Raw genomic sequence first — 15921 nt, 5'->3', positions numbered from 1 at the left:
CATGGTGCTCTGGAGCTGCTGCACATGAGCTTTGGGTCACCACGTTCAGTGTGAGGTGGGGACTAGAGGGGCAGCTATAAACCCCCCAGCTGTGTTTGGTGTTTGTGGAGCAGTGATTTTAGGACTGTTGTCTGAAGGGAAGGGGCACAAACCAGTTCTCGTCATTCTGGGATGACCTGGAGTGGCTTTAGTGATCCAAAGCTGATCATCTAGTATCAGTACAGGCCTGGTCCCAGCAGTGCAATCAAATCCTCACAGATATGTTCTAAGAATTTGTCTAAAAACCTTTCTAGGGGAGTAGAGGGAAGCTGTGACTGTATAACTCTAATAAGGCTAATTATTAGCCTTTATTTATTTATGAAGAGGCTTTGGTCCAGCAGGTGTCCTCATTTTTGGCCTCTTTGTACAAGGACTTTTATTTTGAAAGTCCACCTCGTCCTGGCCATGTTGAAGAAGCAGACAGCGGCGATGAATGTCTCCCGATTTTCTGGAGTCGAGTCCGGAGTTGATTCCTCGAATCGACTTGATTTTAACCAATGTTTATGAATACTTTGTTCAGACTTACAGACGGCCACACCACCTGGGGTGCCACCATTGCGACAGAGGTTATAAATATATTATATATGCAATTTGTGCCGAGTTCTGTCTGTTTCAGTTTCAGAGGGGGCTGAAGAATGCACTCTCATTGGGACTGAGCCGACTCTTTGCGTTTCGACTCTCAGAATCTTGAGCTAAGAGTCGAGTCTGAACTCCATACGCTTTGGAGTTGAAGAACCGACTCTTTAGGAGTGGACTCCTCGTCACTAAAGACACGCCTCTTCTGTTGTTGACTAGACGGCGGCATCCATCGGATTGAGCCGCGTTTGGCACCGAGCAGGACCCGAGTAAATAGCAGGCGCGGACGGGGGAAAGCCTGTCTACAGCTGGGGATACGGCGCCGCCATGCAGAAGTATGAGAAGCTGGAGAAGATCGGGGAGGGTGAGTCCGAGACACCGCTGTGGAGGGAGCTGGACGGCGGTGCTAGCCGAGGCTTAGCTCTCATATTCGGACAGAGCCGCTTACAAACACCGGCTCCGGCCTGAGAGTTAGAGCTGTAAAATTGGGAAAATAAATCAGAGGTTGTCATTAAATAGTAATACACCGTGTTCACGAGGTCTGTGCTACCGTTAACGTTAGCTTTAGCTACCCGACCATTAAGCTCCGTTGGGGCAAACGTTAGGACACATTTTATACAAACACCCGTCGTCCCGTGTCTTAGTAATATAATGCTCTTTTTGGGAATCAAACCGACTGAAATAACACAATCTAGTCGGTGATTTGTGGGCTGCCTGTGTCAGAGAACATGAGATTCAACGACCTGTTCTAATTGTGCTCCCTTTCTGACGTCACGAAGGGGTTATTATAATAGTACCACCCCTTCAACTTAGTATTTCAATCACAGTGCAAAAAACGAGAACGGAGAAATGAGAGGAAAGAGCGGAAACTATAAGGGAGAAATGTGAGAACAGAGCACTAACGGAGAAATGTGAGAACAACGGAAATGAAAATGGAGAAATAAGAGAACAGAGCAATAACGGAGAAATGAGAGAAAAGAGCAGAAACCATAAGGGAGAAATAAGAGAACAGAGCAGTAACGGAGAAATAAGAGAAGAGAGCAATAACGGAGAAATGAGAGAAAAGAGCAGAAACGATAAGGGAGAAATAATAGAACAGAGCGGAAACGATAACGGAGAAATGTGAGAACAGAACGGAAACGATAACGGAGAAATAAGAGAACAGAGCAATAATGGAGAAATGTGAGAACGGAACGGAAATGAAAATGGAGAAATAAGATAACAGAGCAGAAACGATAACGGAGAAATAAGATAACGGAGCGGAAACGATAACCGAGAAATAAGAGAATGGAGCGGAAACAATAACGGAGAAATAAGAGAACGGAGCGGAAACGATAATGGAGAAATAAGAGAACGGAGCGGAAACGATAACGGAGAAATTAGAGAACAGAACGGAAACGATAACGGAGAAATAAGAGAACAGAGCGGAAACGATAACGGAGAAATAAGAGAACAGAGCGGAAAAGATAACAGAGAAATGAGAGAACAGAACGGAAACGATAACAGAGAAATAAGAGAACAGAATGGAAACGATAAAGGAGAAATAAGAAAACAATGGAAACGATAAAGGAGAAATAAGAACAGACAGCGGAATCGATAACGGAGAAATAAGAGAACAGAGCGGAAATGATAACGGAGAAATAAGAGAACAGAGCGGAAACGAAAATGGAGAAATAAGACAACAGAGCAGAAACGATAACGGAGAAATAAGAGAACAGATTGGAAAAGATAACGGAGAAATAAGAGAACAGAGCAGAAACGATAATGGAGAAATAAGAGAACAGAGTGGAAACGATAACGGAGAGAACAGAGCGGATAAGAGTACAGAGCGGATACAATAACAGAGAAATAAGAGAACAGAGCGGAAACGATAACGGAGGAATGAGACAACAGAGCAGAAATGATAAGGGAGAAATAAGAGAATGGAGCGGAAACGATAACGGAGAAATAAGAGAACAGAGCGGAAACAATAACGGAGAAATAAGAGAACAGAGCAGAGAAAAGAGAAAACAGCGGAAACGGTAATGGAGAAATAAGAGAACAGAGTGGAAATGATAACAGAGGAATAAGAGAACAGAGCGGAAATGATAAGGGGGAAATAAGAGAACAGAGCAAAAACGGTAACGGAGAAATAAGAGAATAGAGTGGAAACGATAATGGACAAATAAGAGAACAGAGCAGAGAAATAAGAGAACAGAGCGGAAATGATAGCGGAGAAATAAGAACAGAGCGGAGAAATAAGAGAACAGAACAGAAATGATAACAGAGAAATAAGAGAACAGAGTGGAAACGATAGCGGAGAAATAAGAGAACAGAGCGGAGAAATAACAGAACAGATTGGAAACAATAGCGGAGAAATAATAGAACAGAGCAGAAATGATAACGGAGAAATAAGAGAATAGAGTGGAAACGATAACGGACAAATAAGAGAACAGAGCGGAGAAATAAGAGAACAGAACAGAAATGATAACGGAGAAATAAGAGAACAGAGTGGAAACGATAGCGGAGAAATAAGAGAACAGAGCGGAGAAATAAGAGAACAGAGTGGAAACAATAGCGGAGAAATAATAGAACAGAGCAGAAATGATAACGGAGAAATAAGAGAACAGAGCGGATATGATAAGGGAGAAATAAGACAACAGAGCGGTGAGATAATAGAACAGAGCAGATATGATAAGGGAGAAATAAGACAACAGAGCGGTGAAATAATAGAACAGAGCAGAAACGATAAGGGAGAAATAAGACAACAGAGCGGAAATGATAAGGGAGAAATAAGACAACAGGGGAGAAATAAAAGAACAGAGCAGAAATGATAACGGAGAAATGAGAGAACAGAGCGGAAACGACAGCGGAGAAATAAGAGAACAGAGCGGAAATGATAAGGGAGAAATAAGAGAACAGATGAAACGATAGCGGAGAAATAATAGAACAGAGCAGAGAAATAATAGAACAGCAGAAATGATAACGGAGAAATAATAGAACAGAGCAGAAATGATAACGGAGAAATAATAGAACAGCAGAAATGATAACGGAGAAATAAGAGAACAGAGCAGAGAAATAATAGAACCGCAGAAATGATAACGGAGAAATAATAGAACAGAGCAGAGAAATAATAGAACCGCAGAAATGATAACGGAGAAATAATAGAACAGAGCGGAAATGATAACGGAGAAATAATAGAACAGAGCGGAAATGATAATGGAGAAATAAGAGAACAGAGCGGAAATAATAACGGAGAAATAAGAGAACAGAGCGGAAATGATAACAGAGAAATAAGAGAACAGAGCGGAAATGATAATGGAGAAATAAGAGAACAGAGCGGAAATAATAACGGAGAAATAAGAGAACAGAGCGGAAATGATAATGGAGAAATAAGAGAACAGAGCGGAAATAATAACGGAGAAATAAGAGAACAGAGCGGAAATGATAATGGAGAAATAAGAGAACAGAGCAGAAATGATAACGGAGAAATAATATAACAGAGCAGAAATGATAACGGAGAAATAATAGAACAGAGCGGAAATGATAACGGAGAAATAAGAGAACAGAGCAGAAATGATAGCGGAGAAATAAGAGAACAGAGCAGAAATGATAGCGGAGAAATAAGAGAACAGAGCGGAAATGATAACGGAGAAATAAGAGAACAGACCGGAAACAATAGCGGAGAAATAAGAACAGAGCAGAGAAATAATAGAACAGCAGAAATGATAACGGAGAAATAAGAGAACAGAGCAGAGAAATAATAGAACAGCAGAAATGATAACGGAGAAATAAGAGAACAGAGCGGAAATGATAATAGAGAAATAAGAACAGAGCGGAGAAATAAGAGAACAGACCGGAAACAATAGCGGAGAAATAAGAACAGAGCAGAGAAATAATAGAACAGCAGAAATGATAACGGAGAAATAAGAGAACAGAGCAGAAATGATAGCGGAGAAATAAGAGAACAGAGCAGAAATGATAGCGGAGAAATAAGAGAACAGAGCGGAAATGATAACGGAGAAATAAGAGAACAGACCGGAAACAATAGCGGAGAAATAAGAACAGAGCAGAGAAATAATAGAACAGCAGAAATGATAACGGAGAAATAAGAGAACAGAGCAGAGAAATAATAGAACAGCAGAAATGATAACGGAGAAATAAGAGAACAGAGCGGAAATGATAATAGAGAAATAAGAACAGAGCGGAGAAATAAGAGAACAGACCGGAAACAATAGCGGAGAAATAAGAACAGAGCAGAGAAATAATAGAACAGCAGAAATGATAACGGAGAAATAAGAGAACAGAGCAGAAATGATAACGGAGAAATAAGAGAACAGAGCAGAAATGATAACGGAGAAATAAGAGAACAGAGCGGAGAAATAAGAGAACAGAGCAGAAATGATAACTGAGAAATAAGAGAACAGAGCGGAGAAATAAGAGAACAGAGCAGAAATGATAACGGAGAAATAAGAGTAAGAGAAATGAGTAGAAACCAGAGTGGAGAAGTAAGACAACGAATAAGTTAGAGAACTGAGAGGAAATGAGAACGAAGAAGTAAGAGATCTGAGCAGAGAAATAAGAGAACCAACCAAGTGAAAATGGAGAAAATGAATTAAGACCTCAGAACTGTGTAGCCCTTAGTCCCAGTGAAAGGAAATCTTAAACCATCCCTACACCAAGACATTTCAGACAATTGTAAACTACCAGCTTTGTGCATCACTTCTCTCTGCCCTCCTAAAGGTACATATGGAACAGTCTTCAAGGCTAAAAACAGAGAGACGCATGAGATAGTGGCTCTGAAGCGGGTCCGGCTGGATGACGACGACGAGGTAAGGAGGTCAGACAGTACCACTGGTGGAATGTTATCTAGCAAGAGTAAGGTGTCATTTCTCAATCCATCTGCTTCTTCTGCAGGGGGTTCCCAGTTCAGCCTTGAGAGAAATCTGCCTCTTGAAGGAGCTAAAGCATAAAAACATTGTGAGGTGGGTTTATTTACTATTACTTCACATTTAAAGTGTTTAAAGACCGTGCTGCAGTGTTAACACGCTTGTTTGTCTCACTTTCTTCAAGGTTACATGATGTTCTCCACAGTGATAAGAAGCTGACGCTTGTGTTTGAGTATTGTGACCAGGTAAGGATGTGTACTATTCAGGCACTTGGAGTGTGTCCCAATTCCTAATGCTCTCCCTGCACAGATGGCATTCTGCCTCATAACACGAGCACTTCCGACCAGTCATCTGTCCCAGTTCTTACGAGATATTAAAAGGTACATTAGGCCTGTGACGATTTATTTGTGGTCGAAATATTGTGGTCCCAATGAAACTGATAATATTGTCGATATTATTTTCATTTTAAAACTGTATTATGTCACTGGTAAAATTATAATATAATGACATAATGCAGTTACACCCCTTTATGGAGCAATGCACTTTTAACAAAAAGTAGTTATTAAGAATGTTCAAACAAATCGAGATAACGGCTCCAGAACCGAGAGACCAACGATAACCAGAGAAGAGAACATAATAAGTGGTTAAAATATTGGTGATGTTAATTATTGTAAACAAACTCACCAGTAAATACAATAAATTATATTAAGGTCATCAAAATTTATTGAGATGGAAATTTCCATTGTACGATAAGGCATTCTATTATAAAACCAGGACCAGGTCACATATTATAAAACACGTGTAGAGCCCACCAACCCACACACTGTGAAACAAGCCCCCTCAGCCAGGATAAAATGAGTCGTTCTGATTCTACTCCGCTTCTGACATCAACCGCAGAGACTTTAGAATGGCCCCGCCCCCTCGTCTGAGTCTGTCCAATCACAGCGCTGGACCCGTGTTTACGTGAAAGCACAAAGACGAGGTTAAACTCAGCAAAACGGACACAACGAGCGCGGAGAAATAAGAGCACTGAATAAAAACGGAGAAGAAAGAGAACAGAGTGAAAACGGCTAAAAACCAGAGCTTCTGCTCCTCGCTCCTCACTGCTGTGCGCTCGGGGTCGGGGTGAACAGCGAGCGGCTCATTATCATTTAAAGGAACAGGTGGTGTTGAGTGGATTTGGTGAAGTCTCCACAGAATAGACTGGGTTCCAGATTAGATCTGTTTTCAGGGAATGTGTTGTGGATCGTTGTATTAACGTAATCCATTCAGTAATAAAACAGTGTAAATTCAAATGAAACAGATTTAAACTTTTGTAAATCAGATTGATGTGTTTTTTCTCAATGAACAGGATCTAAAGAAATATTTTGACAGCTGCAATGGTGACCTGGACCCAGAGATTGTAAAGGTTAGTGGTGATATTTTTTTTCTGTGTTGATGTGTTTTGTCAGCTCCAACTTCTTGGTGGCCTACAATATGTATCACAATCATTGACATGTGATGTGTTTTCATCACACAGCCTTAAAGGAATACAATGTAAGGATTGGCTATTTTTAAGCTCCCCCTACCTGCTGCTGAGTGTAATTCATGTTTACAGTACTGTCGTGAAATCAAGTCTCACATACTCTCTCACTTAAGAACAAACGGCTCTCTGGGCTTCTTCTAACACACTCTCCCTGTCTCTCTGTCACAGACAACCCTCACTTTGATGGTACACTAGCCGTTATAACCACAGAAACCGACAGTATAGCACTTGTTACCAGAATTGATGTCCAATGCTAAAAACTGAGCTAATCTGGCCAAAGTTAGCAGGCGCTAGCCCTCGCCTCGTTCATCAGTAACTCTCAAAACCAGATTATAACACTGTCCTCAACGAAGCTTGGGTTCCACCCACACACAGTGTAACTTCACTCGTTTAATCCACATCGCAACCGGCGAAAAGTACATATTACCAGAATCTATGTCTAACGCGAAAAAGTGAGCTAATCTGGCTAAAGTTAGCAGCTGCAAACCCTGGCTCACTGCTCAGTGACTCACAAACTGATTATAATAATAATATATTATAGTTATATAGCGCTTTTCAAGAACTCAAAGACGCTTACAATAGTTAATACATAGAACAATAATACAACAATTAATACTTACTGCTCCAACCTGTGTCCTCAGGTCTGTTTCAGCTCACTCTACTGTGTAAATACAGTTCAGTATTAACCCTAGTACGGCCGCTCATTCTACATACTGCTTAGTGCAGTAACCAGCAGAGGACCCGGTGTAGCCGCTACAGAGTCTCTATTCTCCCTGTTACAGCTCTGTGCGACATTACAATCATTTAGAGGCTGTAATTTTGAGGTAGAAATACATTGTGTCTGGTCTGAGACTGTGTTGCTCTTCATCTCCTGCAGTCCTTCATGTACCAGCTGTTGAAAGGACTCGCCTTCTGCCACAGTCGCAATGTTCTTCACCGGGACCTTAAACCACAGAACCTGCTCATCAACAGAGTAAGTGCATGACCGTGTTCTCCTCCGGCTGGATTTAATCCACTGATGGCAATATAAAAGCTGAGAGTCAGGCTCCCATTTGCCGCAGTAGTCAGAGTGTTGGCTGTCTCTGGTGATGCCCGCGAATTCTCTCTCTCTCTCTCTTTTCTCTCTCTCTCTCTCTTTCTCTCTCTCTCTCTCTCTCTCTTTCTCTCTCTCTCGCTCTCTCTCTCTCTTTCTCTGTCACTCTCTCTCTTTCTTTCTCTTTCTCTTTCTCTTTTTCTCTCTCTATTTCTCTCTCTCTTCCTTTCTTTCTCTCTCTCTCTCTTCTCTCTCCTCTCTCTCTCTCTCTCTCTCTCTCTCTTTTCTCTCTCCTCTCTCTCTCTCTCTCTCTCTCTCTCTCTCTCGTGGTAAGGATGGCTCCTCAGCTTCTGCTCAAACTCAAATTGAGGCCATCCACTTAGACTCTTACTTCCATCACATAGGATCATAAGAATCAGAGACTGCCCTCCAGAGGATGGAGTGTGTAGTGTCTGTCTCAGAGCACATAGTCCTAACCGTGTCATTTCATCACTTTCATTCAGAAAAACAGTTTGTGTGAGAAATCAGAATCAAACTTACCCCAGATGTAGTCGACCAGTGTGGCTTATTATGAACTGTACAAATTTAAAAAATGACTCCAGAGCCAACCTCGAATAGAACCAGCTCCAAAGGTCTGTTCACACCGGGTAAAGCCAGGCCGATCAATCAGAGCAGCGTTGTCATGGTTACAGACCAACCAAATGAGCAGGAAGATGGCGGCTGAACAGCTCAACATGTTCGTAGCAGAAACCAAAAGCTTAAAGAACAACAACAGGCTGAGTATAAGATGTGGCGGTTAAAGAAAATATAATCCGTTTTAATGAGAGGAGCAACAGGCAGAATCAGAGCCTCAAACAGCCAGTGAGCTTCGGAAACTCGGCTGAACTCCCGCGTTGTTGTGGAAACTGGGGCAGGTTCAGTGTGGCGTTTAGTTTCACTGTTTAAAGTGAAATTATATATTCATTATCACTCCAACTCCTACTTCTTCCTTTTCCATCGCGTTCCTGATTTCAGAGCTGACGCCAAAACACGTCGGACTTGGTGTGAAGATTCCACTACGTTAAAAATCTCATCTGTTTTTAGAAACCAAAAATCATACCGTGTTTCCCCCCTGTTCCTCAGCGCTCAGGACCCCCACAGAGCAGGTGTGATGTGGTGGTGGATCATTCTCAGCGCTGCAGTGACACTGACGTGGTGGTGGTGTGTTAGTGTGTGTTGTGCTGGTGGATCAGACACAGCAGTGCTGAAGCTCTGAAGCTCTGACTGAGCCTGGCTTTTGTTTCATGTTTCTTGATGTTTGACGTTGCTGTTTGTCATCCATTAGAATGGAGAGCTGAAGTTGGCTGATTTTGGTTTGGCGCGAGCGTTCGGGATCCCTGTACGATGTTACTCTGCTGAGGTAAGAACCAAGTTCAAGTGTTACGTTGTTAATCTACAAGCGCCGTGTGTGACCAGGTTTCAGCGAGTGCATTTCATTTTAGGTGGTGACCTTGTGGTACAGGCCTCCAGATGTGCTGTTTGGTGCCAAACTCTACTCCACGTCGATTGACATGTGGTCAGCGGGATGCATATTCGCAGGTAGGGCACAGACGCACAGGGAGAATCTCCACGAGCTTTATCTCGTGAAATGGAGTGTTAACTGTGAACACTGTCTCCTGTTTGTGTTTAGAGCTGGCAAACGCAGGTCGACCCCTCTTTCCTGGAAACGATGTGGATGACCAGTTGAAACGGATCTTTAGATATCCTTTCACGTTTCTTGTTTTGTGACGCTTGTGCTGTTTGTCTTATATTGGCCCTGCTCTGTACGGTCATCTCTAATGCGCCCCCTGTTGTTCTTTAACACTTCGGTACATTGCTGGGGACACCCACAGAAGAACAGTGGCAGACGATGACCAAACTCCCAGATTATAAGGTAGGACAGTCACAGAATGGTGAACATTGTGGGGGGAGAACAGGAACTGCCAAGTCACATTAGCTAACAGACGTCTGCATTGATTGGTGTTGTGCTGAGTTAAGGACGATTTATACTTCTGCGCTTGTGTCTGCGCCACTGTGCAGTTACACCGCCACACCACCAGGGGCTGAATCTCAAACATCTTCCTCTACACTGTTTAGTACACAATGCAGTGGTGTCGTAGAATTGTTTTTTTTATAAATCTTTAAAGTGCACTATTTACGGAGTAAGTCGTTGTTTTGGACAGAGCAGAGTTTACATGAGGTGCCAGGAAAGAAACTAAAAGCGGCGCATTTTTCCCGCGTGGTCCTGCTCCTCGTTGAGTTATTTTTTTCTTTCGGAGGCGTTTGATATTTTTCTTTTGTTCAGCATTTTTATTCATCCCTGACATCAACACCCTGTGTGAGGGAATCTCTCGCCATGAATTTGCTGCTGTCTGCGTCTGTGGAGGAGAGGAGTTCATGTTTCTGTACTTCTTTGGTTCAACATAAACAATGTCCGTCCGACTAATCAGTCTTTGTAGCCTGCGTCAATGCGACACATACTTATGGTTTGTGACAACGCATTGCCTGTGGTGTATGGTTGGGCTCAGAAGTATAAATTGGGCTTAAGAAGAAGGGGGCACTCGTGAGGGCCGTTTAGTTAATCAGCAAATCATTTACATCACTAGTGCAAAACTTAAAAAACACAGATGAGATGTATTTACTGAAGCAGAGTGCCTTGGTGTCACTAACTCCATTGTGCCTGTTCTTTCCTCCCTTCTCATAGCCATATCCAATGTATCCTGCCACCACATCGCTTGTGAACGTTGTCCCTAAACTTAGTAGCACAGGACGGGACTTACTTCAGGTAGGCGATAAGGTTATTAACAGCCTTCTAAAGCCTTCTACAGATCAGCCAAGTATTACAACCATCTACATCTGATGTGTGTAGCACTGATGTTCCAGTTACGGCGCCCCCTGTCGACGGTGTGTGGTGGGGTGCATCAAACAGTGAGTGAACAGTGAACTTGAAGTTGATGTTGGAAACTGAAGAAATGATCAGTGTAAGGATTTGAGGGCCACATTGTGATGTTCATAATGTTTTGGTCAGTCTGCCAAACTCAGGTCTGTGGGGTGTTCCCGATGTGCAGTGGTCAGTACTGACCCAAAGTGTTCAGAAGAGTCTCACTGATGGAGGAGGGAGGAAAGGCGAATCTGGTCCCATCCCACAGAAGAGTTACTGCAACTCACACTGCTGAAAGGGTTAGCGTCGCTCTGATAGAACCGGGTCAGAATATGCAGCACTGAAAGAGTTAACTCTGCTCTGATAGAACGGGGTCAGAACACACACCGCTGTAAGGGTTAACTCCGCTCTGATAGAACCGGGTCAGAACACGCACCGCTGAAAGAGTTAACTTCACTCTGACAGAACCGGGTCAGAACACGCGCCGCTGAAAGATTTAACTCCGCTCTGATAGAACCGGGTCAGAACACACACCGCTGTAAGGGTTAACTCCGCTCTGATAGAACCGGGTCAGAACACGCACCGCTGTAAGAGTTAACTCCGCTCTGTTAGAACCGGGTCAGAACACGCACCGCTGAAAGAGTTAACTTCACTCTGACAGAACCGGGTCAGAACACGCGCCGCTGAAAGATTTAACTCCGCTCTGATAGAACCGGGTCAGAACACGCGCCACTGAAAGATTTAACTCTGCTCTGATAGAACCGGGTCAGAACACGCACCGCTGTAAGGGTTAACTCCACTCTGATAGAACCGGGTCAGAACACGCACCGCTGAAAGAGTTAACTCCGCTCTGATAGAACCGGGTCAGAACACACACCGCTGAAAGAGTTAACTCCACTCTGATAGAACCGGGTCAGAACACGCGCCGCTGAAAGAGTTAACGCCGCTCTGATAGAACCGGGTCAGAACACACAGGTCAGTGCAGGTTACTGTGGATGGGGCTGAGTGACCACACTGACCCCTTCACTCCCTTCACATCAGTGAGACTCGGGCCCAGGACCCTGTCTCCGGTCACCCCTCGTCCTTCCTCTGAACACTTTGGGTCAGTACTTACCACTGCACACCGGGAACTCCCCACATACCTAAGTCCTGGAGATTGCCCAAAACATTATGACCATCACAGTGTGTCTCTCAGGCCGTTACACTGACCATTTTCCCTCAGCATGAACTTCAAGAACTGATCATTCACTCACAGTCTGAAATTCCCCCCCACACATTCCACAGGGGGGCGCTGTAACCAGATCGTCAGTGTCATTCACGTCATCTGTGAGTAGTTTTAATCTTGTGGCCTTTTATCCCCTGCATTGTTTTTTTTCTGTTGCAGAATCTTCTGAAATGCAATCCAGTGCAGCGGATTTCGGCGGAGGAGGCGCTACAACACCCATACTTCGCAGATTTCTGCCCACCGTAGTTTCCCGAAGCCCCTGATTGGACCAACATGGTCTTACCTCACCCACCCCCTCAAACACTCTCTAATAGTTTGCTTCTTGCCCTTTCAGTGACATGTTCCTTTAGTCATCGCCTGCGTATAGAGGAGTTTAAACATCGCCGGTTACGTCCCACCAGGGTTGTTTTAGACAGTTGCCAAACGCTTATTAGTCCTCAATCGTTTACAGACGACTATTTTGAAGGCAGGACTTCAAGGTGGTGATGTTTTCTTTTGAAACTCAGATGAACAATTAAATTTGATATAACAGACTTGGTGCTTTTCAGCTCATGAAGTGGTTGTGTACAGAAGGGTTTAAAGCAACACTAGGTAAGACTTGGTATTTTTGCTCCTGGGCTCCCCCTACTGTTGCAGAGGATAATTAATTTTTACAGCACTGTCCTGAAAACAGACCAACAAATCAACCAAGCTAGCGGCTGCTGTTAATACACACTCGGTTTCCTACCCTCCTCCAAATGTTACATAGTGCAGTTTCTGCAGTGCTGAGCCTAGGGTAGCAATAACTGAGGCTCCATTCTCCCTGTTACAGCTCAGTGGGGCATCACACAACATTTTGGAGTTGTAATTTTTGAGGTAAATATTCGACCTAGTGTTGTTTTAAAACAACTAAGTACTTACTGATCCCATAGTAAAGACGTTGATAGTATTGACTCCACCAGCTGTGTGTGAAGGAGACAGGTGTGAATATAGTGAGCTGCCTAAGTTGGCAGTGACTCATGTCGTCATGGAGACGCTGTAGTTGAGAGCGTGATTGTGTCACAGCTTGTTCCCGCCCACTGCACTCCACCGATGTGTTTTTACCTCAGCGGCTAACGTTGCCTCAGGAGTCTAGTCTTCCCGTCTTTATCGCGATTTTAATTATGTTTGCTCTGGGATAAGAGCGGAACAGAAGGGAGTTGTTGTAGCGTTGCATCCTGGGATTGCCTTCGCGGCTGAAGAAGGGTTTGATGCCGCCTTAAAATTCGGCCAAATTAAGATATCTCCGTAGGCAGCGTAATGCGTCTAAGAACTGGCACAGTCCACGTGTCGGGAGTGCGCTCACTGTGACACAAAATGCTCTTTAGTTAGACAGCCCACCAAGTTCGGGGAATGACCCTTAAAATTCGATGCCTACTGATTTATATTAATCAGAATTTTAAGGCGCCATCGAACCGTTCCTGGGCCACGTTTTTCAACAACTCTTCTTCCTGAAAAAGAATTAAAATCATGATTAAAAACGGAAAGACTAGACTCCACGGGACTGAAACGCCGAGGCGATGCTAGCCGCTGAGGTAAAAAAACACAGGTTGCGTGCGATGGGCGGGAACAAGCCGTTACGCAATCGCTCTCTTGACTACAGCGTCTCAATAACCTGCCTCATGAGGACAGACGACCATTCGAACAGCTGTCTATTTGGGACAGACCTTTAGTGTAGGTTTCTAAGGCAGAGTCAGTGCTCTAACCGACTGTGGCTAAATCACTGGAAGCTTGGTCCTCGGAAAGGTCTGAGGTCGTTTGCTGTGTGACGTGGACCACAAGTAGCCCCTCTGCTCTGACGGCCTCGTCAGTACGTGTCTAAAACCAGTGCAGTCTTTTCACATACGCTGTATATTTTCACACTGAAGTCATTCCTGCAGAAAATGTAGCAGCAAACCCAGTGAACCATTCAGGGGCGAACCCCACAACGACCACGTGTCCACTCTCCACTCAAACGGCTCCCGGTGAGAGTCCCTCCTCCGCAGTGTCCAGTTTAAAGAAGAGAACCGTAAAGTGAAGAAATCTCACCTTAAGTACGTCATCTTCCCGAGAGTTTGTCCCCCATTTTGTTTCTTTTAGGACGTCTCATTTTGGAACATTGCTGTGAGGATTTGTGAGGCACTGCACCAGATAAGTTTGGGAGGTCAGGTATGGAGATGCACAAAGAAGACCCCCAACTGCTCCTAAAGGTATAGGATCGTGTTCCATCGCTCCAGAGAACACCCCTCTAGCCAACACTTGGCAGTGAGCATGGTGCGCTTAGGCCTTAGGTTTTCTATGAAAATTATAGACGTTGGACATACGCACATCAGCCATAACATCCTTGTTTCTAAACTCATTGTCCACTTGCTCAAATAGCTGTGGTTTATAGTTCTACACTTACATTCTGTACTTCATGTGTTGCTTTGCATACTTTGTATCCCCCCTCTCTCCCTGTTCCTCAGCGCTCAGGACCCCCACAGAGCAGGTGTGATGTGGTGGTGGATCATTCTCAGCGCTGCAGTGACACTGACGTGGTGGTGGTGTGTTAGTGTGTGTTGTGCTGGTGTAGAGTGGATCAGACACAGCAGTGCTGCTGGAGTTTTTAAACCCTGTGTCCACTCTCTGTCCACTCTGTGAGACACTCCTCCCTCGTTGGTCCACCTTGTAGATGTAGAGTCAGAGACAGTAGCTCATCTGTCGCAGCACAGTGTGTGTCGCTCGTCCTCTAGTCCTTCATCAGTGACACAGGACGCTGTCGGCTGGATGTTTTTGGTCGGTGGACTGTTCTCAGTTCAGACACTGAGGGGTTTAAAAACTCCAGCAGCACTGCTGTGTCTGATCCACTCTACACCAGCACAACACACACTAACACACCACCACCACGTCAGTGTCACTGCAGCGCTGAGAATGATCCACCACCACATCACACCTGCTCTGTGGGGGTCTTGCTTTTTTTTGTTGTTCTCCAGGACTCACTTTAACATGAGCATAATTCAGAATTCCATACAGATTCCAGGCGTCTGTAGCCACCGATCCCGGACCCGGAACACTTTTCCATTTGCTTTATTTGGGAAACGATAAACTGCTTACTTTACTTTTGGGTGGTGAATGATCTGTGTTTTCCATTGTTTGGTTTGTAAAGTGAATATAGGATGCATGTATTTATTTGTAAATGAATGTTTGTTGATGAGTAGACTTTTTAAAATCTGTCAGATCAGGGTTTTCACTCTGAGTGACTTTTCCTGGTTGATTTCCGAAGTTTTACGTTATCGATGCGTATGAAAATTGGAGGCTCACTCGTGTTGAGCCTGAAGTCAGAAACAAACCAAACGGTCAAAGCAGTATTCAGCCAATGCATTTTTCTAATTATAACTCTGTATTCTAGAAAATAATTTCCATTATATTCCTCATAGCGCAGTTCCTGACTTTTACCAAAGTCTGCGAGGTTCGCAGGACGTCGGCACAATCCTGTTTCCAGACCCTACAGTTCGTAAGCGCAGAATAAGCTGCTGTATGTGTGGTTTATGTTGTAAGAAATTATTTTTCACATGAATTAAATACATTTCATCAAAACAAGATGATTCCAGATCTGAGTTTCTGCTTCTTCTGGAAGTATCCCATGGGTCCAGGGGCCTTTGCTGGATACCCAAGATACCCAAGGACGCTTTACAATCCACACTGCTCAGAACGCTCAATCCACACACACTGGCGAGAAGCGGCAGCCAAACTTGCACAGCGTACTCTGGACCAGGAACG

General features: G+C 44.0%; 1 protein-coding gene across 1 annotated transcript; it reads left to right on the top strand.

Moving 5' to 3' along the window:
• The first annotated feature begins 800 nt into the window (after window positions 1-800).
• Window positions 801-15707, top strand: cdk5 (cyclin dependent kinase 5). Its single transcript, XM_066682610.1, has 12 exons — window positions 801-979; window positions 5338-5426; window positions 5512-5579; window positions 5668-5728; window positions 6835-6891; window positions 7886-7981; window positions 9366-9440; window positions 9523-9619; window positions 9711-9782; window positions 9895-9953; window positions 10764-10844; window positions 12325-15707. The coding sequence occupies exons 1-12, from the start codon at window positions 943-945 to the stop codon at window positions 12409-12411; spliced, it is 879 nt and encodes a 292-aa protein (XP_066538707.1). The 5' UTR covers window positions 801-942; the 3' UTR covers window positions 12412-15707.
• Window positions 15708-15921: the final 214 nt, after the last annotated feature.

This window comes from Hoplias malabaricus, chromosome 10 (genome assembly GCF_029633855.1).
Source record: "Hoplias malabaricus isolate fHopMal1 chromosome 10, fHopMal1.hap1, whole genome shotgun sequence".
NCBI classification, from domain to species: Eukaryota; Metazoa; Chordata; class Actinopteri; order Characiformes; family Erythrinidae; genus Hoplias; species Hoplias malabaricus.
Note: the sequence above shows the minus strand (reverse complement) of the source record. Positions and strands in the feature narration are given on the sequence as shown.

Bases quoted from the DNA above. Each gene is read 5' to 3' on its own strand.
- cdk5 (XM_066682610.1), top strand. From the start codon at position 943: ATGCAGAAGTATGAGAAGCTGGAGAAGATCGGGGAGG. The intron at 5,729-6,834 runs GTAAGGATGTGT...CTCAATGAACAG, and splicing joins TGTTTGAGTATTGTGACCAG to GATCTAAAGAAATATTTTGA. The intron at 9,954-10,763 runs GTAGGACAGTCA...CCCTTCTCATAG, and splicing joins CCAAACTCCCAGATTATAAG to CCATATCCAATGTATCCTGC.